The sequence below is a fragment of the Spermophilus citellus genome (genome assembly GCF_964194105.1).
Source record: "Spermophilus citellus genome assembly, chromosome: 1".
Classification (NCBI taxonomy): Eukaryota; Metazoa; Chordata; class Mammalia; order Rodentia; family Sciuridae; genus Spermophilus; species Spermophilus citellus.
In genome coordinates this window covers 93,364,661-93,391,251 of record NC_138182.1, presented here as the reverse complement: position 1 = coordinate 93,391,251, position 26,591 = coordinate 93,364,661, and the positions used below count along the sequence as shown (strand labels likewise).

Genomic DNA, 26,591 nt, shown 5'->3' with positions numbered 1-26,591 from the left:
TCTCTCTCCTTCTCCCCCGCCCGGTGTGTGTGTGTGTGTGTGTGTGTGTGTGTGTGTCTCAAAACAAAAGCAATGATCAGTATCCGTGCATCTGTAATACTTTTTGCTTGTTTTCTTGGAATGTTTGAAACGTAGGAGGTTTTCAAAATAAGTTTATTCACCAGTCATTGACCAGCTCTGATGTGCTTCACAGATGGGTTGGTCATCATGCATAGTCTTTCCTCAGTATCTGGCTGGGACTGGTTTCAGGATCCCCTGGGACACCAAACACTGAGGGTGCTCAAGTGCCTTATATAAAAAGCTGCTGTATTTCAAAGAATTTCCCCACATCCTCTTGTACACTTTAAATTACTCCTAGGTGACTGATAACACCTGATACAATGTAAATACTATTAAAAAGTTATTATACTGTATTGTTTAGGGGCTAATGACAACAAAAATATATATATTCAGTAAAGATGCAACTTTTTTCAGAATATTATCTGTAGTCGGTTGAATCCATGGATAGGGAACAAGTAGATACAGAGGTCTGCCTATAATTTGGGTCATGCTGTCCTTTGTAGATCACAAGACATATCATGCCTTTAAAGCACTGGAATTTTAGTTGTTTCCTAATGAAAAATATGAATCAGATATGATTTAGTTTTACAATCTGGTGTGAGCAACTCATAGCATTCAGGTTGAGAGAGTTGTCCTCGGTCAGAAGGCTACTACTGGGTCAATTTAATTCTCTTTCCCAGCTTAGACAGAGTGACTATATTCACAAAAAGCTAAAATGTAAAAACAAAAATTAAATAAAGCAATTATTAGTGTAAGAAAAAAACTTTAAATATCATTAAAAAGTCAACTTGCCATGCTTGTACCCACTTAGAACAGCATTGCCCCCTGATGGAGTTATCCAATAACTCCACCATTCTCTCCTTTGTTATCTGGCATAATTACTAAATGCTCTAATATAGATGTATTGATTAACTAGAGTGCTTTAATTTGTTTGTTTGTTTTAAAGCAGCGCTGGGGATTGAATCCTGGGCCTTGTGTACACTAGGAAAGTGCTCTACCACTGAGCTTCATCCCCAACCCTACAGTGCTTTCTAAAAATATAAGATAGGGGTTGGAGGTAGAGCTCAGTGGTATAGCACTTGCCTACCATGTACATAGCCCTGGGTTCAAACCCCAGCATCACAAAACACACACACACACACACAAACACACACACACACACAAAACCCAATATAAATATATAAAATATATATAACAGATGGGGGATGGGGGTTTAATAATAGAGGGGGGGGATTTTTTTTTTCTTTTTGAAAGTGGACTACTGAAATCTAGTGACTTCAATACCTGGGCATACTTTTATCTGTTGCTTATGATCCATAAAAATTCTAAGCAGTGGCACATGCCTATAATTCCAAGCTTGGGAGCCTGAGACAAGAGAATCCTGAGTTCAAAGACAGCTTCAGCAATTTAGCAAGGCCGTAGACAACTAAGTGAGACCCTGTCTCAAAATAAAATATAAAAAGAGCCGAGGATGTGGCTCAGTAGTTAAGCCTGCCTGGGCTCAACCCTCTACACCAAAAACAAATAAACAAAAATCTACTAAAGTTTAAAATCAAAGAAAACTACATATTCTCTTTTCTGGGAGACAATTAAGTTAATCGGAAGTTCATCATAAGAGTAAAATAATCTGAACTTGATGGATGGGACCAGTAGAGAGAAAGTGAATGAACATGAAAATAAGAATTCTGAAAAGCCATCAAATTTTCTTGACAAAACATATAGGCCAGTTAAGGAGAGAAGTATGAGTGGAACCCAGAAGTCAGAATGGGGAAATTAGGCAGGACACACAGTGGCACGTGCGGTTAATTCTAGCTACTAGGGAGGTTGAGGCAAGTGAATCACAAGTTCAAGGCCAGCCTGAATAATTTGGCTAAACCTTGCCTCAAATGAATAAATAAATAAATAAATAAGGGTTGGGAGTGTAGCTCAATAGTAGAACATTCCTAGATTTAATGCCAGTACTCCCGCCCAAAATAATAAATAAATAGAGATAGATAGATAGATAGATAGATAAATTCAATAAGGCCAAACCCAGGGAATATGAAGCCACAGATATAAAATGTAATTATGTTGGGCTGGGGATGTATCTCAGTGTTAGAGTGCCTACTTACCATGTTCAACATCCTGGGTTCAATCCCTAGCACCACTAAGTAAATAAATAAACCCATAACATTTTTAGATCAGCAGCCTTCTATACATGAACTTTATAAAGGCACTTGTAAGTGCCACTGTGATTCATTATCTTGATTCTGTTATCTTAAATACCACACCCATGAGGTAGACAAGCAGTGTTCAGTTCAAATGACCTTCCTTCACACACTGCATGGGCTCATAAAAGATAAGACTTGTATACTAAACAGAGTGAGAAAGAAAAATGCCAAGTGCTAGGAAAGGGTGGATTTTTTTAAGCCTGGTATTGTGGCACATTCCTTGTAATCCAAGTGACTCCAGAGGCTGAGGCAGAAGGATTACAAATTCAAGGCCAGCCTAACAATTTAGAAAAAATAAAAAGGGCTGGAGATGTAGCTCAGAGCACTCCTGGGTTCAATATCCAGTAACCCCCCCCCCAAAAAAAAAAATCTACAAATTTTAACTATTTTCCACCTACTTTCCTGGAGTATTTTAAAACAAATCTGTTATATCATCTTATGCAAAAAATATTTCAATGTATGTCAATAACAAGAACTTAAAAACAGGGCTGGGGATATAGCTCAGTTAATAGAGTGCTTGTCTCATATGTACAAGGTTCTGTGTTCAATCCCCAGCACCAAAGAAAAAGAAAAAAAAAACTGAAAACTATCATTATCCTAACTAACAAATTAATAACAATTCTTTCATGTTACCAAACATTCAATCCCTTTGAAAATTTCCCCTTTCATCTCAAAATCATCTTTTTCAAAACTGGTTTGTTGATATCAGATCTAAACAAAGTTCACTCATTACATTATGGAATATAACTTAGATTAAACCAAACATAGCTCTCTGAGTGGCATCTGTATTAGATTTTGCAACTAATTATGGTCTTAAGGAGATTGGTGCTAGCACTCTGGTGATATGTACACCAAAAATCACATATCATATGGAAAGAAAGAAACCCTAAGCCTGGGAGATAGAAGCACTGGAAATGGTCTATCAAGTGAGTTCCAATTCCCACCAGAAGATGAAAGTGGCAGGAGTTTTATAAGCCTTGAATTCTAGCCAGAGATGCCTCCACTGCACTAAAGATCTGCATCTTCATGGAGGTGGACACTGTTACTGCCCCAGGCAATAGGGAAAGCTCAAATTATTGGAATGATCTGACCCATGAGGTCTTTTGTTGTTCCTAACTGATCTCTGGCATCCTTAGGAGCAAAACTGATGAGAAACTCCATTAAGATATCACTTGATTTAAGTAGCAGGAAATCTCCAAGTCTGGTGAGCAGAAACTGACCTAAGCCGGTATAACAAAGAAACAGCCAGGGTTCTCACTCAACTCCCAAGCTCAAAGTCTCAGTGATGCAAAGGCCAGGTCATCTTGGGTAAGCATACTATTACTGCAAGTCTTCTTAGCCTTCCTCAAAAGAGGCCTTCCATCATTGGGAAACCCCAATGGCAAAACATAATCTCTCTGACTGGAAGGAAATGGACTTAGGAAGGATTTAGCTTGTGTGGACTCATGGCTGGCAACTAAGGGTTTGGCTGAATGGCTTGGGGGAAGGTGGAAAGAACATAATAAATGAAGCCTTTAACTGGATATATCAGAAAACCGAAATATGAGAAGATAACCATTCCATGTAAATTCTGACAGCAACAGTGGCTGTTTAATAATCATGTGGACCTTATTTCCACTGTGTAGATGTCAGTCAATCTTCTTTCCTCCTTATCCTGATGGTTTACTAAGTGGGTTCATTCTAGTGGCAGAAATAGATGCTGAGCCTGGGCTAAACCACAAGACCTTCCCCTCAACCAAGTTAATGATATGGTTCTTTGTAGGAACCAGACAACTACTTGTGGAAAGTTGATTACAATGGGCCCTTATCATAACAGAGGAGGACAATGAATTGTCCTTACTGGAAAAACCACTGGTGCTGGACATGCATTTCCTTCAGCACCAGACCTCTGCTGGGTCTTGGTGAAGGCACCAAGACTGTCATTGTGGCATCTCAGACAGCACTGCGTCTCTCCAGTGACCATCTCCTGCTCAATCACAGCTTTCTGAATCAAAATTACAGAGGCAGCTTGGAGACACATCCTGATGCTGCCATGTAGGAGACACATGCTCTGAACTTATGACTGATGTCACTGGGTAATGCTCAGCTATTGTGGGAAACCACTGGTACACACAGAAGTTTTTTTGGTGACTTCTTAACACACTTGCAAAATATTTCTTCCCCATCCAATAACTACTCTGTTGAAACTGAATTTAGACCCACAAGGGAGAAGTACTTCCACTGGAGTTCCCAGCCCTGACTCTGCTGAATTAGAACCCAGTAAGCCTGCTCATTATAGCATCTTCTAGCTACTGCGGAAAAAAGCACCCAAGGAAAACATGGATGGCCTTGTGGTCACTGACACCATGGTTTCTCAACTGGACTCATATAATGGCCTTCACATCAGTTTCCCTTCCTCTGCCTTTCCCCGGCAAACTCCTTTCTCTCTGAAGCAGAAATTAGAACCTATCATTCTCCTGCTGGCAATGATTTCCCATTGCACTCAAAATAACCCTAAATCCTCATGACCTGCAGTGCCCTTCTGTCTAGCCATAGCTGAACCCTCTGACTGTAGCATCTTCTTCTGTCCCTGTTCCCTGAGCTCTAGTCATTCTGGCCTCCTTGCTGAACCTCAGATATATCAAGATTTTGCCTATCTTTGGATATCTATTGCTTCCTCTGGGACATCTCCTCCTCCAAATCTTTGCCTCACTGTCTCCTACTCATCTTTGAAATCTCTACTCCAGTGTCACCTCCCACTCCTACTCTCTACCACCTCACCCTCATTCATCTTAGGCAGAGCAATCACAGGTCCTTAGGTAATCCTTACTGGTTTATGGGATCTATTTAAATTCTAGAATGTGCAGTTTTCCCTCTGTATTTTTGAGGAACTTGTTCCAGGACACCTCACTTACATACCAAAATCCTTGGATGCTCAAGTCCCTTATATAAAATGGCACAGTATTTGCATAGAATCTATGCACATCCTCCTGTATACTTTAAATTATTTTTAGATTACTTATACCTAGAACAACAAGAATATCATGTAAATAGTAGTTATAATGGTTGTTTAGAGAATGACAAGGAAAAAAGTCTGGGGCTGGGGATGTAGCTCAGTGGTACAGAGACTGTGTGGATTTGATCCCTAGCAACAGGGGGGGGGAAACAAAGTCTGAGTATATTCAGTATGGGGGCAATCTTTTTTTGAATTCTCTTCTTTTCAGAAATTTTTATTTATTTATTTTTGAGGTACTAATAACCAAGCCCATGCTTCACGTATGCTAGGAAGGGCTCTAACACTGTGCTGTGCCTCCAGCACCTGATTATTTTTGATCAGTGGTTAGTTGAATCTGTGCATGTGGAACCTTCAGATAGAAAGGGCCACCTATTAACTTGTTGTAATACTTTAATTCTTAGCTATATCTCAAATGATAAAAACAGTACCTAGGTCATAGATGATGCCCCATTAATTTTTATAGAGTAACCGATTTTTTAAAAAATTATTTTATTGTTGGTTGTTCAAAACATTACATAGTTCTTAATATACCATATTTCACAGATTGATTCAAGTGGGTTATGAACTCCCATTTTTACCCCGTATACAGATTGCTGTGTCACATCAGTTACATTTCCATTGATTTACAAATTGCCTTTCTGGTGACTGATATATTCTGCTGTCTATCCCATTCTCCACTGTCCCCCCTCTCCTCCCCTCCCCTCCCCTCCCCTTCTCTCTCTCCATCCCCTCTACTATAAATCGTTTCTCCACTTATATAATTTTTCTCCTACTCCTCCTTTCCTCTTATATGTAGTTGTGTATAACCCTGAGGCTTACCTTCCAATTCCATGCAATTTCCCTTAACTCTCACTTTCCCTCCCGCCTATCATCCCTGTTTAATGTTAATCTTCTTCTCCAGCTCTTCATCTCTACCCTGTCCTTGGTTACTCCCCTTATATCAAAGAAGACATTTGACATTTGTTTTTTAAGGATTGGCTAGCTTCACTTAGCATAATCTGCTCTAATGCCATCCATTTCCCTCCAAATTCTATGATTTTGTCATTTCTTATTGCAGAGTAATACTCCATTGTGTATAAATGCCACATTTTTAAATCCATTCATCTATTGAAGGGCTTCTAGGTTGGTTCCACAATCTTGCTATCGTGAATTGTGCTGCTATGAACATCGATATAGCAGTGTCCCTGTAGCATGCTCTTGTTAGGTCTTTAGGGAATAGACCGAGAAGGAGAATAGCTGGGTCAAATGGTGGTTCCATTCCCAGCTTTCCAAGAAATCTCCATACTGCTTTCCAAATTGGCTGCACCATTTTGCAGTCCCACCAACAATGAACAAGTGTACCCATTTCCCCGCATCCTCGCCAGCACTTGTTGTTGTTGGACTTCTTAATGGCTGCCAATCTTACTGGAGTGAGATGGTATCTTAGGGTGGTTTTGATTTGCATTTCTCTGACTGCTAGAGATGGTGAGCATTTTTTCATGTACTTGTTGATTGATTGTATGTCCTCCTCTGAGAAGTGTCTGTTCAGGTCCTTGGCCCATTTGTTGATTGGGTTATTTGTTATCTTATTATCTAATTTTTTGAGTTCTTTGTATACTCTGGATATTAGGGCTCTATCTGAAGTGTGTGGGGTAAAAATTTGTTCCCAGGATGTAGGCTCCCTGTTTATCTCTCTTATTGTTTCTTTTGTTGAGAGAAAACTTTTTAGTTTGAGTAAGTCCCATTTGTTGATTCTGGTTGTTAACTCTTGCGCTAAGGGTGTCCTATTGAGGAATTTGGAGCCTGACCCCACAGTATGTAGATCATAGCCGACTTTTTCTTCTATCAGACGCCGTGTCTCTGATTTAATATCGAGCTCCTTGATCCATTTTGAGTTAACTTTTGTGCATGGCGAGAGAAAGGGATTCAGTTTCATTTTGATACAAATGGATTTCCAGTTTTCCCAGCACCATTTGTTGAAGATGCTATCCTTCCTCCATTGCATGCTTTTAGCCCCTTTATCAAATATAAGATAGTTGTAGTTTTGCGGATTGGTTACTGTGTCTTCTATTCTGTACCATTGGTCCACTCGCCTGTTTTGGTACCAGTACCATGCTGTTTTTGTTACTATTGCTCTGTAGTATAGTTTGAAGTCTGGTATCGCTATACCGCCTGATTCACACTTCCTGCTTAGCATTGTTTTTGCTATTCTGGGTCTTTTATTATTCCATATGAATTTCCTGATTGTTTTATCTATTTCTACAAGAAATGCTGTTGGGATTTTGATTGGGATAGCATTGAACTTATAGAGAACTTTTGGTAATATCGCCATTTTGATGATGTTAGTTCTGCCTATCCATGAACAGGGTATATTTTTCCATCTTCTGAGGTCTTCTTCTATGTCTCTTTTTAGGGTTCTGTAGTTTTCATTGTATAGGTCTTTCACCTCTTTTGTTAGGTTGATTCCCAGGTATTTTATTTTTTGGGGGGATATTGTGAATGGAGTAGTTGTCCTCATTTCCGTTTCAGCGGATTTGTCACTGATATACAGGAATGCATTTGATTTATGCGTGTTGATTTTATATCCCGCCACTTTGCTGAATTCATTTATTAACTCTAATAGTTTCTTTGTAGACCCTTTTGGGTCTGTTAGGTATAGAATCATATCGTCTGCAAATAGTGATAATTTAAGTTCTTCTTTTCCTATTTTTATGCCTTTAATTTCTTTTGTCTGTCTAATTGCTCTGGCCAGTGTTTTGAGGACTATGTTGAACAGAAGTGGTGAGAGAGGGCATCCCTGTCTTGTACCAGATCTTAGAGGGAATGCCTTCAATTTTTCTCCATTCAGAATGATGCTGGCCTGTGGCTTATCATAGATTGCTTTAACAATGTTGAGGTATGATCCTGTTATCCCTAATTTTTCTAGAGTTTTGAACATAAAGGGATGCTGTACTTTGTCAAATGCCTTTTCTGCATCTATCGAGATGATCATATGGTTCTTATTTTTAAGTCTATTGATGTGGTGAATAACATTTATTGATTTCCGTATATTGAACCATCCTTGCATCCCAGGGATGAATCCTACTTGATCATGGTGTATAATTTTTTTGATACGATTTTGAATCCGATTCGTCACAATTTTATTGAGGATTTTTGCATCTAGGTTCATTAGAGATATTGGTCTGTAGTTTTCTTTCTTTGAAGTGTCTCTGTCTGGTTTAGGTATCAGGGTGATGTTGGCCTCGTAGAATGTCTTTGGAAGTTCTCCCTCTTTTTCTATTTCCTGAAATAGCTTGAAAAGTATTGGTGTTAGTTCCTCTTTAAAGGTTTTGTAAAACTCTGCTGTATACCTGTCCGGTCCTGGGCTTTTCTTAGTTGGTAGTCTTTTGATGGTTTCTTCTATTTCCTCTATTGTTATTGGTCTGTTTAGGCTGTCTATATCTTCCTGACTCAATCTGGGCAAATCATATGACTTAAGAAATTTATCGATGCCTTCACTATCTTCTATTTTATTGGAGTATAAGGATTCAAAGTAATTTCTGATTATCTTCTGTATTTCTGAAGTGTCTGTTGTGATATTGCCTTTTTCATCCTGTATGCTAGTAATTTGGGTTCTCTCTCTTCTTCTCTTCGTAAGCATGGCTAAGGGTCTGTCAATTTTATTTATTTTTTCAAAGAACCAACTTTTGGTTTTGTCAATTTTTTCAATTGTTTCTTTTGTTTCGATTTCATTAATTTCAACTCTGATTTTAATTATTTCTTGCCTTCTACTTCTTTTGCTGTTATTTTGCTCTTTTTCTAGGATTTTGAGATGATATATGAGATCGTTTATTTGTTGGTTTTTTCTTTTTTTAAGGAATGCGCTAAAAGCAATGAATTTTCCTCTTAAAACTGCTTTCAATGTGTCCCATAGATTCTGATATGTTGTATCAGTGTTTTCATTTATCTCTAAGAATTTTTTAATTTCCTCCTTGATGTCTTCTATGACCCATTGATCATTCAGTAACCTATTGTTCATTCTCCACGTGATGCATGATTTTTCCTTCCTTCTTTTATCGTTGATTTTCAGTTTCATTCCATTATGATCAGATAAGATGCATGGTATTATTTCTACTCCTTTATATTGTCTAAGAGTTGTCCTGTGACATAATATATGATCTATTTTTGTGAAGGATCCATGTGCTGCTGAGAAAAAAGTGTAACTACTTGATGTTGGGTGGTATATTCTATATATGTCAATTAAGTCTAGGTTGTTAATTGTGTTGTTGAGTTCTATAGTTTCCTTATTTAACTTTTGTTTGGAAGATATGTCCAGTGGTGAGAGAGGTGTGTTGAAGTCTCCCATGATTATTGTATGGTGGTCTATTAGACTCTTGTACTTGAGAAGAGTTTGCTTGATGAACGTAGCTGCACCATTGTTTGGGGCATATATATTTATGATTGTTATGTCTTGTTGGTGTATGGTTCCCTTGAGCAGTATGCAGTGTCCCTCTTTATCCTTTTTGATTAACTTTGGCTTGAAATCTATTTTGTTTGATATGAGTATGGACACTCCTGCTTGTTTCCGCAGTCCATATGAGTGGAATGATTTTTCCCAGCCTTTCACCTTCAGTCTATGTATATCTTTTCCTATCAAATGCGTCTCCTGTAGGCAACATATTGTTGGATCTTGTTTTGTGATCCATTCGACTAGCCTGTGTCTCTTAATTGGTGAGTTTAAGCCATTAACATTTAGGATTATTATTGAGATTTGGTTTGTTCCTCCAGTCATATTTGTTTATTTATGTTACTAAACCTGATTAGTTTTCCTCTTTGGTTACTTTCCCCCCTTTACTGTCCTACCTCCCACTGTTGGTTTTCAATGTTATTTTCAGTTTCCTCTTCCTGTAATGTTTTGCCAAGGATTTTTTGAAGAGATGGTTTTCTAGCTGCAAATTCTTTTAACTTTTGTTTATCGTGAAAGGATTTAATTTCATCTTCCATCCTGAAGCTTAATTTCGCCGGATACATGATTCTTGGTTGGAGCCCATTTTCTTTCAGTGTTTGAAAAATGTTATTCCAGGATCTTCTAGCTTTCAGAGTCTGTGTTGAGAGATCAGCTGTTATCCTGATTGGTTTGCCCCTAAATGTAATCTGCTTTCTTTCTCTTGTAGCTTTTAAAATTCTCTCATTATTCTGTATGTTGGGCATCTTCATTATAATGTGTCTAGGTGTGGGTCTCTTATGATTTTGCACTTTTGGCGTCCTGTAGGCTTCTAGGATATGGGATTCTGTTTCATTCTTCAAGTCTGGGAAGTTTTCTCGTATTATTTCATTGAATAGATTGTTCATTCCTCTGGTTTGGAGCTCTGTGCCCTCCTGTATCCCAATGACTCTTAAGTTTGGTCTTTTAATGTTATCCCATATCTCTTGGATGTTCTGCTCATGGTTTCTTAGCAGTCTTGCTGAACTGTCTATGTTCTTCTCAAGTTGAAATACTTTGTCTTCATTGTCTGATGTTCTATCTTCTAAGTGATCTATTCTGCTGGTAGTATTGTCAATTGAGGTTTTAAGTTGGTTTATTGCTTCCTGCATTTCTAGGATTTCTATTTGTTTGTTTTTTATTACTTCTAACTCCCTGTGAAATTGATCTTTTACTTCCTGGATTTGTTTCTGTAGTTCCTTGTCAATGTGATCTTTCATTGTCTGATTTTGCTGTCTCATGTCTTCCTTGAGAGTCCAGATCATCTGAAGCATGTATATCCTGAACTCTTTATCTGACATTCCATCTGTTGCAGCTATTACCTCTTCTAGAGTTGAGTTGACCTGCATTGCTTGTGGTCCTTTCTTTCCTTGTCTTTTCATGTTGCTTGCGTTTCTTTCTGCTTGGTGAAACTGTTGTGTTTTTGAAATTTTTCCCCCTGTTTATTTATGTTGCTCTTGTATATTTGGGATATCTCTCTTGTAGGGCGGGTAGTGGCTGTGATCCTCCTCTAATCAGGGTGATCTATCCACTACGCTGGTTGGTCGTAGGTCTGCTCGCCCTGCGGGCACGGGTGGCTGCTCTACTCTGCCCCCACTCCAATTGCAGTGACGTTCCTACCACGTCCTCGGATCGTTGGTCCTGATCTGGATGTGGGCAGCAGCTCTTCTCCACCCCTACTCCAATTGATGTGACGTGTCTACCACGCAGGTCGGCCTCCAAGCCTGTTCCGCCGGTGGGTCTCAGATCTGCCCACCCTGCGGGCCTGGGCGGCAGTTCTGCTCAACCCCCACTCCCAGTGGGGGTACCTAACTGCCTCTCCAACGGGTCTCTGGACTCCTTCCGGACGCTGGCGGCGGCTCTGTTCAACCCCCACTCCAACCAGTGTGACGTGACTGCCTCGATGCTACTCGTTCACCACACTGGCAGGCTGCCGAGCCTGTCCTGCCAGTGGGACGCAGGACTGCCTACCTTGCAGGGTCAGACAGCAGCTCTTCACGGCCTCCACTCCAAGTGGGTTGACTTGGCTACCCTGCCGTCGGGTCGCTGGTCCTGTTCCAGGCGTGGGCGGCTACTCTCCTTGGCCCCAGCTGCAGTTGGGGTGTCGCGATACCACACCGGCGGGACCCTTAGCCTGCTCTGGGCACAGAAGGCAGCTCCACTCTGTCCCCCAGACCCCCGCAGCACCCAGCAGGACCCGGACCAAGAAGCAGTCCCTGTAGGATCCCCAACCCTGAGCCAGAGCCGCTTCGGGAGCCAGGAGCCGGTCTCTCTGATCCCCGCGACGTTCTGCTAGGAGCAGGCTCCTCAGGGCAACCGCCGCGGGTTCCCCAATCCCAGGCCAAAGCCGCCCCAGGAGCCCAAGCCTGGCCGCACCAGACTCTCCCTGCTCGGTGCCCAAGCCTGGCCGCACCAGACTCTCCCTGCTCGGTGCACGCTCCCCTGGAAGCAGAGTCTAAGACGCACTTCCCGCGGGCTCCCCAGCTCCGGGCCAAAACTGTTCCAGGAGACAGAGTCCCGCTGCCCCTCGTCGCAAGTTTCACTTATGGCTGACCTCAGCTCGCGGTCCCCGCAGGCTCCGCGGCCCTGGGCTCAAGCAGCCACGAGAGCCAGAACCCAGCCTTTCCGATCCCTGCCACACTCTGCTCAGAGCAGGCTCCACAGAGGTACCCCAGCCTCAGGCCCAGGCAGCCCCGGGAGCCCGAGCCTGGCAGCTCCAACCTCTCCCAGCTCAGTGTACTCTCAGACAGGGGCAGGGTCAAAGACGCAGTCGCCGCGGGTTCCCTAGCCCCGGGCCAAAACTGTTCCGGGAGTTAGAGGCACGCCGCCCTTCTGCGCACAATCCACTTGTACCTGGCCTCCGCCCGGAGTCCCCGAAGGATCTCCCGCCCTGGGCCAAAGCAACCCAGGGAACTAGAATCTGGCCGCTCAAAGCCCGGCACCTGCCTTGCCAGGGGTGAGGCCTGAAGAGTATTATCCTCAGAGTTTCCAGTCCCGAGCCTGAGCGATCTGTCTGCGCGACGCAGGCAAATACCAGCCTGGAATCACCTGTTCTGTAGTTGAATGGGCTGAGATCAGTAGAAAACAGGGATGATTGCATCAGCTCTCCATGATGGCGGCTGCTGTCCTCCTCCGTGTTCCGACCAGTGTCGGGAATCGAACTGGACCGATTGTCTCCTCTATTTCAAAGCTGGAACTCAGCACTCAGCGCGGCCAGTGTGCCACTGGCAGGAGCCTGCAGAATCCGCTTCGCTGTAATCCCGCTCTGGTACCTCGAGGCTAATTAACTCGGGCGCGTCCCAGACTCCATCTACGGGGCGGTCCGCCGACCAGGTACTGCTTCCCTCCGTGCGGAGAAATCGCCCGCGACCAAGCCCCTGCAGCCGAATCCTGCGCACTGGAATTCTGTCCTCTAGATTCTGGAGCACCTCAATTTCACTGGGGATTCCCACCAAGGTAGCCTTCAGCCATTTCACCTCGTGTTTCTCCCGCACAGTGGCGCAGCGTACTGGTGTGCTGCACTCCCTTCGCCGCCATCTTCTGCTTCTTCCAAAGAGAATCTTAATGGGGAAACTGTATGAATTTTTTTTTTAGTTGTTGGTGGACTTTTTTTTTTTTTTTATTTATTTGTATATGGTGCTGAGAATCAAACCCAGTGCCTCATGCATGCTAGGCAAGCATGCTACCAGTTGAGTAACCGATTTTTGACCAACAGGAAGTATACAGGATCACCTCCTCTGGCACCGAGCCCTATGAAAACTACCACCTACAGCCTTGTAACCAGACCCCCCCCCGCCAAAAAAAAAGAGAGAGAAGTTTCCTTTTATGATGTCATGTACTCATAATACACTAGTTTATTTACTATGCCCTTCCTCTTCCTACTTCCCATCATGATACAGTGTTGCTTAAATTTATCTCAGGCTAAAAACACTAACAGAACTGGAGAAGAAAGAGTTCTAACTCCACAGTCTTAGACTTGGAGGTGTCAACTATAATTTGATGAGTCTTTGGTTTGTCATCACTAGGTAAGGAGGAGGGTTTTCAGTAATATCTGGAATAGGTACACCATGATAAGAGTACCGTTTAGAACATTAGAGACAGTTTTGTTTGGGTAGGAAATTTTTTTTTTTTTAAAAAGTACTGCTTATTTGTCAATAAGAACCTTTGACCACTCAGCTTTCTTTTCTTTCTTTTCCTGTGGGCAGGGGAGCTAAACCCACTGCCCTTTTTATTTTTTGAGACAGTGTCTCACTAACTTGCTAAGGTAGCCTCCTGAGTGGCTGGGATTAAAGGCCTGGACCACTGTGTTCAGCTTTATTTTCCTTTGTAGCACTACCTGCCCTGTTAAATATTTACTTGTTATTCTCCTCACTAAATTGTAAGTGACTAAAGAGGCTTTGTTCTGCTGACTGCTGTCACATGGTACATGGTAAGCTCTCGATGGTGAATGAATCAGTGAGAGAGAGAGCAAACGTACAACCTGTACAATCTTTTTCCTGTTCCTAACACCACCTAGATTTCCTCTAGGAGAATGAACCCTCCTCTATTGTATTTGGCCTTGGTGGACAAAGAACTCAAGCACAGAAGGCAAGGAGGCCTGAAGGCACCCCCTCCTTCTCCCTGCACCAGTGCTACCAGGTGGTGGACACGACACCTAGCTCAGAGAGCTGAATCCTCATCCCGGGACTCTGACTCTTGGGTGAATGACAGAGGACAAACTGGACTTCACTCCTTCCCTGTGATGGAATCAGAGTCAGTCCTTCTTGTGGCCCCTTGGCTCCCGGGAGCAACCCTGATTGCTTTCCACATGCTAGCCTGGTTCCCCAACCATCCCATCAATTCTGGGAGCACTCAAAATCCTTCCAATACATTCCCTTTTTGCTTAACCTAGCCAGTTAATTTTTAGTATTTTTCTTTCTTTTTTTTTTAAGAGAGAGTGAGAGAGGAGAGAGAGAGAGAGAGAGAGAGAGAGAGAGAGAGAGAGAAAGAGAGAATTTTTAATATTTATTTTTTAGTTCTCGGCGGACACAACATCTTTGTTGGTATGTGGTGCTGAGGATGGAACCCGGGCCGCACGCATGCCAGGCGAGCGCGCTACCGCTTGAGCCACATCCTCAGCCCATAATTTTTAGTATTTTTCAATGAAAAAAACCTAAAGCTAAAATGAAAAAATGTAAAAGCAACAAAAACAAAAAACTAATTCTACAGGAAGCACAAAATAAGCTATTTGCATATGTTTAGGGATTAGAAGAGAAATCCTCTACATGTCATTATCAAAACCATTTCCATTTTCCCTAATTTTTGTAACTCTTTGACCATGTGTGTACAGGTTGTACACTGATACAGTCATGATATATGCTTTTGGTTAAATTCTGTCCCCCAAGAGATGATGAAGTCCTTACCCCTGGGACCCACAGATGTGACCTTATTTGGAAACAATATCTTTTTAAATGATCAAGTTACAATGAGGTTATTAAGGTGGATCCAAATGCAGTAAAGTTGGTGTCTTTATAAAGGGGAAATGTGGACACAGGAGACAGACACATGTACCCGGAGAATGCCACAGGAACATGAAGGAACAAACACTGCCACACTCTGATCTCAGACTTCCAGCCTAGGCCTTGGTTCTCACTGGGATGTGCCCGGTGGAAGGTTAGGTACGCAGACATCACAAGGGAATCAGACTTCTCCAATTCACCAGGTTGGCTGAAAAAGCACCCACTCCCCCAACAGCAAATGACACACCCTCATCCTGAGAAGAAACTTCCTCAAGGCCAGGCAAGCACCACCCTGACCCAGAGGAAGAAGAAAAGCAGCAAAATCACCTGGACACTTTGGGCACCTGGCAACAAACAGATGTTTCCATAGGAGGCCACTTTGAGACTCACCATTGGATGCTCTCATCTGCCGCCGACGTCCCACACGGTCTAGTCCAATGGGGGTGCTCTGGGAAAATGTGAAGGGCCTGAGCCTGGCCGACACTGCCTTGTAGGGTGGCACCTGGTGAGCGGGCATGGGTGGCCTGGCTGTTGGCTACAAAAGGAAAGCAAAAGCTATAAGAAGAGGCCAGGAAGTGGCAGCTCCTGCAAGCAGCAGGCTATACAGCCTTCTCACCACAAAGCCACTCACAGATGTGAAACGGCTTCTCCAAATCCTGCCAAGAGCTGCAGGCTGCACTGGGCTCAGTGGCAATGTGTTAATCTAAACTCTAACAGTCATTATCAGCTCAGAGGCTCCTACCTCACAGGATCACATCTCATCGCATTTGTCAGAGACATGTCAACAGGGAATAGTAAGCAAAAGTGAAGTGCCTGAGAACAGGACTGATTTAGGAAATGATAGAATGCCCACACAGCTTCAGGGTCAGGGTGAAGAAGATGCCTTCCCAAGAGCAGACTCTGGAGGAAGCAAAGATGTAGACATAAGGCCCAGCCAGGGTTATAGACAGCAGCTTTACCCATCCCTGAAGACCCACAAGGACTTGTGGACCTAAAGTCAATTGCTTACATAAAATAACAACAGCTGAGCTTTTATAAAAAGCTGGGTTTTGCCAAGTGTAGTCGCACATGCCTGTAATCCCAACTACTAGGGAGCTGAAGAAGGAGGATCACAAGTTCCAGGTAACCCTCAGTAACTCTCGTGAGACCATTTCAAAAAAAAAAAAAAAAGTGGGATAGAATTTCCCTTTTAAGAGAATTTAAGTGTTATTTAAGACATCATCCAGCAGGTTTTAAAAATAAAATTGGGCATATACATTACTTAAAGACTGTTGTGTGAACATTTGACCACAGTCAAGATATCAACTTTGCCAAACACATATAAAATTTCTTTAGGACTGCGTCTTTATTTAAAAGTCTTATATCCTCAGAGTACACTGGGCACTTGATAAATATTTGTTGAATTTAAAATATACCAAGGGACCAATGTCAAACCAGTTGCAAATCAAAAAACAACCAAGAAAGAAAGAAAGAGAAAGAAAAGGTAAGAAAAGAGTAAAGACTGGAGGCGTGGGGGTAGCTCAGTAGTAAACCACTCACCCAAGCACATGTGAGGCCCTGGGTTCCATCCCCAGAACCCCCTCCCCCACCACACACAGGATAGAACAGATTTTCTTTTAAATGTAATAAGAGGTACATTTTTTCCCCCTAACATTTCATTACCTTTTTTTTTTCTTTTTCTTTTTGGTATCAGGGACTGAGCCCAGGGGCACCTAACCACAGAGCTACATCCCCAGCCCTTCTTTATTTTTCATTTTGATACAGAGTCACACTAAGTTGCTTAGGGCCTCACTAACTTACTGAGGCTGGCTTTGAACTTAGGATCCTCTTGTCTCAGCCTCCCAAGCCACTGGGATTACAGGTGTGCAACTGGCTCCTTACGTTTTTTGTTCATTTGTTTTTCTGCAGTGCTGGAGTTAGAATCCATGGCCTTGCATATGCTAGGCAGGCACTCTGTCATGGGGCTCTATCTCCAGCCCTTCTATTTCTTTTTATTTTCTTTTATCTTTCCATTTTAACAAAGACCACTCTCTGTTGTATCCTGTTACCCTCCCCCTGGTTAAAATCTCAGGTTGATTAGAAACAAAAGGCAAACCTGTTTCACAAATCATTAGAGACCTCAGGAAAGAAAGATTAGGAAAAAGGTGACCAGGTGTCAGAGGGTTAGTTTGAATTCAAGCAAGTTTTCAAGCAACATCAGGAGGAAAAGGCTGTGAGGAGATGCATCATCTTCTAGGAAGAGAGAAGAAAGCAAAAGCAGCTTCCGGTTTAGTTTGGTTTAGTTTGCAGTGAGAGAACAAAGGCCTGGAAGCTGGAAGTTCTTTGCCGGCTGTGGTAGCAACACACCAGATCTTACTTGGGTTAGAAGATTCTCGATTTCCTCTGTTTGTTTGTTGCCATAGAAGGTGACCCCTCCTATCACAGAAATGGGGCGTCTTCTCCAACCTCCTTTGGTACAGCTGGCTGAAACATTCTTGTCTGCAGAACCAGTGGAGGATGTGTTCTCCAGGGGACTCCCATCCACACAGTCCTTGCTCTGGGGGTCCACAGCAACGGAGTCTTCAGGAATGGACAAACTTCGACTGGCCAGTTGGCCATAGTCAGACAGTGGCCGCGGTCTGGACCGCTTCCCGGAGCCCCATCTCCTCCTGGTGATCCTGGGCACCTCTGTCCTCTCCTCATCCTGGGATGAGCCTGGCCTCCAGGGATCACCAGCCACAACCTTTTCAAATGTGAACATGTTAGGTGAGCTCCAAGATCCAGGAAGGTATTAACAAAGAACAAGCTATCTGTCTCCTTCCCCACTATCCTCCTCAGCACCACTTGGGGCTGCCTTGATTTACTTGTTTACAATTATTATTTGTGTAGCAGACAATGAAGATACAACTAACACATGTATTAGAAGAACCAAATCCATCTGTCATTTGAGGCTGATTTAAAATTGTGATTTAAGTAGTGATATTTTGAGGCTAATGGTAAGGTACAATAAGGCATGAAGAAAGTGAGGCCCTGGGTTTAATCCCCCAGCACTGCCGGAAGGAAGGAAGGAAGGAAGGAAGGAAGGAAGGACAGAAGGAAGGACGGATGGAAGGAAGGATGGAAGGATGGAAGGATGGAAGGATGGAAGGAAGGAAGGAAGGAAGGAAGGAAGGAAGGAAGGAAGGAAGGAAGGAAGGAAACGGTGGCCAAACACCACTACATTATAATAACCACAGTTAATATTAAGAAAACCAGCACCATTTTGAGTTAATAAAATGAACTATAGTTACTGTGTCCCAAATATACAAAATAATAGCATGGAGGAGGCTCAAACCTGAAATGAGTGTGTAAAGCTACACATGGCTGCCCTAAGGTATTTCTTTCAAAAATGTGTACTACTTAAAAACAGAAGACTAAATCCAGGGTGTTAGCCTCAATACTCAAGGACCTGCTGCGTAAGTGGAGCTGGAAGCTTCTGGGCAGCAGTTTGATGGGGGAAGAGCACTGAACTAAGATTGAGAGAACTAGATCAGGTGACTAAGTAGCTGTGTAATCTTGGACAAGTCACAACTAACTTCTCTGGATCTCAGATATTAGACTGGACCATCTCACGGCTCAAAATTTTGTGACCCTCAATAAAGCAATACCTTCTTTCTTTTTTTTTGTCACAGTGCAGAGGATCAAACCCAGGGCTTTGCACCTGCCAGGCAAGAACTCTACCACTGAACTACACCCCCAGACCCCCTTTTCATTTTTGAAACAATTCTTCAGAGTCAATGAAATGGTCAGAAAAACACAAGAGGTTTGAAATCAGGCAGACTTCTGTGCCAGTCACTGTCTGGGCAACCAGCTAGCCTTGTAATCTCAGGGAAGTTAGTCAATGTCTCCCATTGGGCTCCCTAACTATACACAGGGGAAGAATAGGTCCTTGCAGGGATGAAATGTGATAATGGTAATAGGCCTTATCAGCTGGAGTTAGTGGTCACTCTTACAAAGCCGTGTATGTCCTATCCCCAGGGTTTACTCCTGCCTGGAGGTAGACAGATGTTATCTCAGCAACTCCCTCAAAGTCTGGACACTTGAGTCCAAAGACCTGCTGGAGCAGAGCCAGCAGCAGACCAGTCTGCAAGTCAGGCCTGATGCCTTCAGTTCTTCCATCCTGGGGCAAAGGAAAAAGGCTGTCATACCCCCAGCACAGGGAGGACAAGGAGAACACCCAGAGACAGTAAGTTGGTAAGGCAGGCCATGGCTGAGGATATAGCCTCAGGCATCCCCACCCTGTCCTTACCCACAAGACTGGCTGGATCTGAAGAAAGCTAAATGGTGGTGGCCCAGGAAGGCACACCTCCTGCCAGTGACAACACAGATCTGAATGGTAGGCCCTAAGATTTCCAGTCTGATGAGTTTGAACATTCAAGAAGATCATACACCATGAAAATTTGATAAAGTGCCAAGGAAGCAGGAAGGGATTAGTAGATATTCTATTTCAACCTCCTCGTTTTTCAAATTAGAAACATTGAGACCTGAAGATGTTCAGTGACTTGCCCCAGACACAGAGCCAGTTCGTGGCAACAAAGACCCTGAAAGGTGAATCTCATAATTTCTGTCCCACAAGTTTTCCAGCAGTCTCACAGAGGATCCTAGCAGTCTTCACTTACCCTGTTCTCCACCTTTTCTTGTTTGTTTGTTTGTAGTGGTAGGGATCAAACCTGGGCCTTTGTGCATACGTGGCAAGTGTTCCACCACTGAGCTATATATACCCCAGCCCTCTCCACTGATTCTCTCTCACTGCTGGAATGCTGCCTCTACATCAAGGCACTATGAAGGGGCCCAGATTATGTTATTATGTAATAAGAATTATTCTGAGTCCAAGGCATTGAAGAATAGGCTTTGTTTCTGAACTGTTACCTGCCTAAAAGCAGAGGTTCCCAAAAGGAAAATCCATGCCTAAATAGACATCTATCTTGTCTCCCATTTCTTCTCCTAAAAGCCCATTTATCTCTCTTAAAGGACATTTGCTTTTCCTCTAAATTCCCTTCTCCCCCTCCCCTTTCCCTATCAAGATGGTATATAAACCTCAAATTCCAATCACCCACTAGAGCCACATTTTTCTGTGAATACCTACAAACCTACATACACCAGAATAAAAAATCTGTTTTGCTAATCTCTTGTTTGTCAATTTAATGCACAGACCTCCAAACACAGCACCTAAGAGGGTAGAGGAAAAGTTTTCCTCCTCAATGCCACCATGGAAAGATATAAGCAAAACCATGAAAGTTGCAATTATTTTCTGAATGACAAACGAATATTACAACTGGTATATACAAAATATATGTAACAAATCATACACAAAAATGATAATGGATGTCTGAAATAAATTATTAAATCAACTGACACTCACAATTTAAGTACATAGTGAGAATAAACCCACTTATAACACTGCAATAAAAAGGTTCAGAAATAACATGCTAGAAAAACAGAAGTAGAACAGAATCAGAGGTAAGAAATAGTCTGTTCAATGCTGTATGTGAGGTTTTATTTGTTTTTTGTTTGTTTGTTTCCTTTTGTCAAAGGAACTTAGTTTGTTTTGGCACTTAGGCAATATGCTATTTTTTTTCCTTTTGTCCAAGGAATTTAGTTTGTTTTGGCACTTATGCAACATGCTATTTTTTTCTTACTGATACCGAAAATAAGGAAATACTCCAGGAAGTGATCAGGGCTAAATGAAGGTAGGTGTGGCCAATTCAGGCCATTACACATCAGGTGAAGGGGCACAAGATTATTCCTTCAACACATCACACCTCAGTGTCAGCTATTGTGTTTGCACAGGGGACACATATAAAAACAAACTATAATTTGATTTTTCAGTGCTTATACAGTTCTACTGAAGATACAAAAGAAGCGTTGATTGTTCTAGGAACTGCAAAATTTAGTTAACAGGACAACACACAATTAAAACGGACATATCCATTTCATGCCCAGTGAAGTACAGAGAGAAGGAATGGATATAAGCTTCAGATTAAAGCTTACATTCAAATATTTGATCTCGGGCAGAAGAGAGTTAAATCCCTTATTTAAAAAAACAAAACACTCTGAGGGATATTTTAAAACTAAATCTTTTTTGTGTGGTTCAGGGATAGAACCCAGTACCTTGCACATGTAGGCAAGTAATCAACCACTGAGCTAGCCGCATCCCCAGAACAAACTAAATCTTTGTTTTGTTTTTGTTTTAAGCAAAATTCACATACTTCAGAAATACTGCCCAGGCTCATTTCAGGGAGTACAATTTGACTGAATTTTTGTGAAACTGAAAACACAGACAGCAACAAATTTCTACAATCTGAGAACCTACCTCTGACTTGGCCATGGGCAAGGGCAGCCCACAGACACACTGGAGAAACAAGCAGCTGACCATGTCCATGTTCTCTAGAGTTTTTCTTCTTTAAAGCTCTGTAATCAGGGGCTTACATGGCCAGGCCAGAGCCCTGCCTGGTCCAATCCAGCAGTCTCAGCTAGGATCACTCCAGGACTCTATAAGCTTGAGTGGCCAATTCACACCCAAGTCATAAACTTTTGTAAACAGACTTTGCAGTAGTCACTGCCCTTATAACTCTTACTTCTCTGTGTACTTTTAATGTACTTTTCCTAGTCAGTATGATACACTTTCTTTCTATACAAGATTTCTTTTTTTTTTTTTACTTTACAAAAATGCAAAGTTAATATAGGCTGTTATCTCCAGCTAGACATTTCAAATTCTTTTTGAAATCATGATAAGAGCAAATTATGAACACAAGAAAAATTAAAAAAAAATTTTATAAAGCACCTGGATTTTACATGCACCTCTTCAGAAGTTTGACCCACAGTAATCATAAAGGATCAATCAGCAAAGGTTGTGGGTTGATAGTGTCCCCCAAAAGGATATCCCCAAGGTACATGTGAATGTGATGTTATTTGTAGACTGGAATTTTTGCAGATGTAACCAAGTTAAAATGGGATCACCCTGGATTAGGTGGGACCTGGTTCAATAGCTGCTGTCCTTATAAGCAGAGGGAAATTAGGGAGGGCACAGACAAACAGGAAAGGGAGCAAGCCATGAGAGGAGCAGAGAATGAACTGATGCACTGACAAACCAAGGTACACCAAGGCTCACTGGCTACCGACAGACGCTGGATAAGGCAAAGGATCCCCCTGAAGACCTTTGCAGGGATCTTGGCCCCGCCCATCACACCTTGATTTTTGAACTTGCCTCCAGAACTGTGAAAGAAAAATTATCTGTTGTTTTAATCCATCCAGTTTCTGGTAATTTATTTTGACAACCATAGTAAACTAGTACAACAAGACAATTCAGAAAGAAATATTACAAGCAAGGAAATTAAAGATGCATTGTGAAGATTCAAAAAAAAAAAAAAAACTAAAGCAAAGGGACTATGATAGAAAGGGCTTTTCCAAAATGCATATTAATGCAATAAGCTAGCCTCCCAGATTTCCCGCAGGATTCAACAGCCCCAGATGCCATAAGGAATTCAGGTATTGTTACAGAGATGGAGGTAACAATTAACACTGTAGAAGATGCAACAACAATAGGAATAAAATTTGAAGGCCTACAAGGTGCCAGATCCATGCCAAGCCTGCACAAGAGCTTACTGAATCTTCACAACTAGGGGGCAGGTACTATTTGACACATTTACTGAATTAAGACCTTGGGGTTAAAATAAATAACTTGCTCACATTCATAGAGTCTATCTTATAATCCAGGCTATCTGATTTCAAAATCTCTGCTCTTTCCGTTCTGCAACACTGCTTTGTTGGCTTACACACTTAAAGAGGGAAAACAGAACTTTTTGAATTTTCCTTCATTGTCCCAAAATAAGAAAATAAAGAAAGGAGGTCTTTATTTTTTTAAGCTTTTACAAACTTAGATGTAGAAATGCTTTGAGGAAGAGGAGTGAGAGCGACGGTTATCGGAGCCTCTGATGACAAGTAAATGGTAGTTTGGAGAAACCTACAGACCCTTTCTCAGAAGCCCATTTTTAAAGACAAAGTAAGTCAAGGACTTTGTACCAGTTATCAAAATATTGAAAGAAATGTTATATAGTAATAAATATCAGATACAAATAGCAGGACTAGTGTTGGTCTAATATCTGCCATATTCTCATCATCATATTGATGAGCATAAGCAGAGCTGTTTCAAGATATTAGCAAAGAATGTTATATAATGTAAAAAGATCTATGATCTGACAATATCACAGGTATTGTTAAAATTGTTCTTCTTGGATTTTAACATTCATAACAAGGAAATGTTACATTTTAGCTTGAGGTTAGTGAAAATAAAAATAAAATCTCTGCTCCCTAATTTCTCTCCATGGAACCTTTGTATACAACTAGGTTAGATCTCATAGGATAGATCATACCACTTACAAGAAGCTGGTGATAATGGCATGTGATCCAATTTCAGAAAAGTGAAACCTGAGTCCCTATATCTTTTAAAATCCAAATAGTAGCAGCTCATTATTTAGAACTACCAGTAACCCTTATCTGAAATGCCTGACTCCAGAACTTTCAGGTATTTTTTTGATTTGGGAATATTTGTAATATATAGGCATGGAAACCAAAATAAATACAAAATTCACTTGTATTTCATATATACCTTCTACAAATAGAAGGTGATTTTATTTTTTTGGAGTACTGGGGAGTGAACCCAGTGATGTTCTATCACTGGGCTACCACATCCACCATCCTTTTTTATTTTTTTGGTTGGGGGACAGGATCTCACTAAGTTGCCCAGGCTGGCCTCCAACTTGCAATCCTCCTGCCTCAGTCTCCCCACTTGCTGGGATTACAGGCATACACCACCATAAACAACTTGAAAGTAATTGTAAACTCCCTCCCCACATACTGGGGATTGGACTTGGGTGCTTTTAACACTGAGCTAGACACCTTCCTCCATTTATTATTTATATATTGCAGAACTGGGTATTGAACCCATGGGTATTCTACCACTGAGCTATATTCCCAGACCTCCTTTCTTTATTTTTTTTTTATTTTGGGACAATGTCTAAGTTGCTGAAGTTGGCTTAGAACTTGTGATCCTCCTTCTTTAGCCTTCTGAATCACTAGGACTGCAGGTATACACCATCATGTCCAGCTTTTAGAACATTTGGATTTGAGATATTCAGATTGGGGATGCTCAACATGTACAGCTCATTACCTAATTTCCCTTAAATGAAAATTAATGTGTTGTAATCAGCAAAACCCTGCATAGGCCCATTCTGTGTGTACTGCAACTATATGTCCCAGGATTTTAAATGGCTGAGAAAAATAATCATAAGATCTCAGATAAATTATCCTATTTGGAGGGGTTAAAAGCAAGAACCAGGATATGTTTAAGTATTCAGAAAAAGAGAAATTTGAGCCCTAATGACTATCATGCCAACAGCCAGTCCCTCCCTCTAATTCCCTGCTCCAATTAACTCCCCAGCTTCTCTTCACTGGGCAGCACTGGGTCATTCTAAATAAAGGGACAACTCATGCCAAATGCCTTTTCCCCATACTGTGAGAGGTGCAAGAAACACAGGTGATATTCAGGTTACAGAGTGACCTACAGTCCTTTATACTCCTGCCTCTCTGCCAATGAAACCTACAGTATCCCTTCCAGTAATCACTGCAGACACATCAAAATGCACATCTGTCACCCAGAGGGCTGGAAATTAATTCCCACCCTGAATACTCTTTGATCTTAATTGTTACAGGAAAGCTTGGGGAGAGAAAAATAGAACAGGAGAAAAATAGATATGCTGGAACCAATTTCTTAATCATCAAGCTAAAATTTCCCTCAGAGAATACTGACATTCACATTCCTGTATTTTAGAATTTTACCAAAATTCTAAAAATTCTTTGTATATCTTTATTTTAATAAATGTTTTTATTAGTGCATTATAATCCTAGTTTGCCTTTCGCTACCCCAAAATTAAAACAAGGCCCTAATTAAAAGAAATAAGAAAACTTATTTATTTGTTTAGTTTACAGTCCTGAGCATTGAACTCAGGACCTTACGCAGGCTATGCAAACACTCAAGTATTGATCAACACCCCTAGCCCAGTGTTTCAAAAACTTCAGAATATTTATCACGAATAACACCATAATATGCCGAACTGGGGATGTAGTTCAGTGGTAGCGCACTTAACTAGCATGCTTAGGGTCCTGGGTTTGATTCCCCAGCACTGCAAAAATATTTTTTTTAAAGCACACATGCATGTGCGCACACACACGATATATGATATCATTTATACTTGATTAAAAATAGGTATTATAGTATTTTCTATAAAAGTGAGCAATGTCACCTGAACTGAAAAAAGGAAAAACAGGAGGATGTGGTTAGAATACTTGCCTAGCAGCATGAAGTCCTGGTTTTGATCCCAAGTACTACCAAAAAAAAAAAAAAAAAAAAAGCAAAGGGACACTTCATTCAATGAGTAAAAAGAACTCTCAAGCCTGACACAGTGGCCTGAGCCTGTAATCCCAGCTATTAGTGAAGTAGAGGTAGGAGGATCATTTGAGCCTGGGCAACCAAGTGAGGACTCCCATCCCCCAATCGTGGCCCATCTCTCTCACTTTTCTGGCAGTACCGGGATTGGATTGAAGGCCTCAAACATGTTAGGCAAGCAAAAGCAGTAGCAGTAACTAAGCTATACTCCCAGCCCTTTTTATTGAGACAGGGTCTCACTAAATTGCCAACATTGGCCCCAAATTTGCCATCTTCCTGCCTCAGCCTCCTGAATTGCTGAGACTGTATCAACATGAATGGTCAAGGTCCTGTCTCTAAGTTTAAAAAAAAAAAAAGTTGGCAATGGAATTATCCTAATTCAATAATCAGAGAGAGAGAGAGAGAGAGAGAGAGAGAGAGAAATTATAATACTATATCCCATAAGTAAGTACAAACATTATATGTGAATTTTAAAAAGTTAGCAAAGAGCCTTTTACTTAGATGTTCAGGCATGTGATTCCATCTCCTTTTCCCATTAGTTTTAATGAGAAAATTCTATTTGATAATTCACTAGAGAAAAACTATTGTAGAAATGAGCCATTGTAAGGTTCAAAAACTACACGCATATATTATCATTTCCTTTAGATTTTATAATTTTAAAAATAATCTTAGGATAGGTTTTTAAATTTATAAGGTGTCAAATGCAGAGAACCCATTCAGAAATACTTTGAAACTTTTCACTGGAAAAAGAGTGTCTCTGTATATATAATAATGTGCATAAACCTTTTCAGAGCAAGTGGAAACTGCTTTTAAAAAGGAGAGTTAGAAAATGACTCAATTTTTAAAGTAAAAGCTTACTTTTCTCTTTAAACTCATGATCTGAATTTCTGATTTTTTATTTCCACAAGAGATCCTTTTTCACATT

The 26,591-nt window shown here is 41.4% G+C and overlaps 1 protein-coding gene across 1 annotated transcript in view; it reads right to left on the bottom strand.

Moving 5' to 3' along the window:
• The window catches only part of LOC308640838 (spermatogenesis-associated protein 13-like), a 154,532-nt gene that overhangs the window by 45,959 nt on the left and 81,982 nt on the right, over positions 1–26,591 (bottom strand). Inside the window, 2 exon segments of the mRNA XM_081278770.1 lie at positions 15,595–15,739; positions 17,561–17,926. Coding sequence (XP_081134896.1) covers positions 15,595–15,739; positions 17,561–17,926 — 511 coding nt within the window.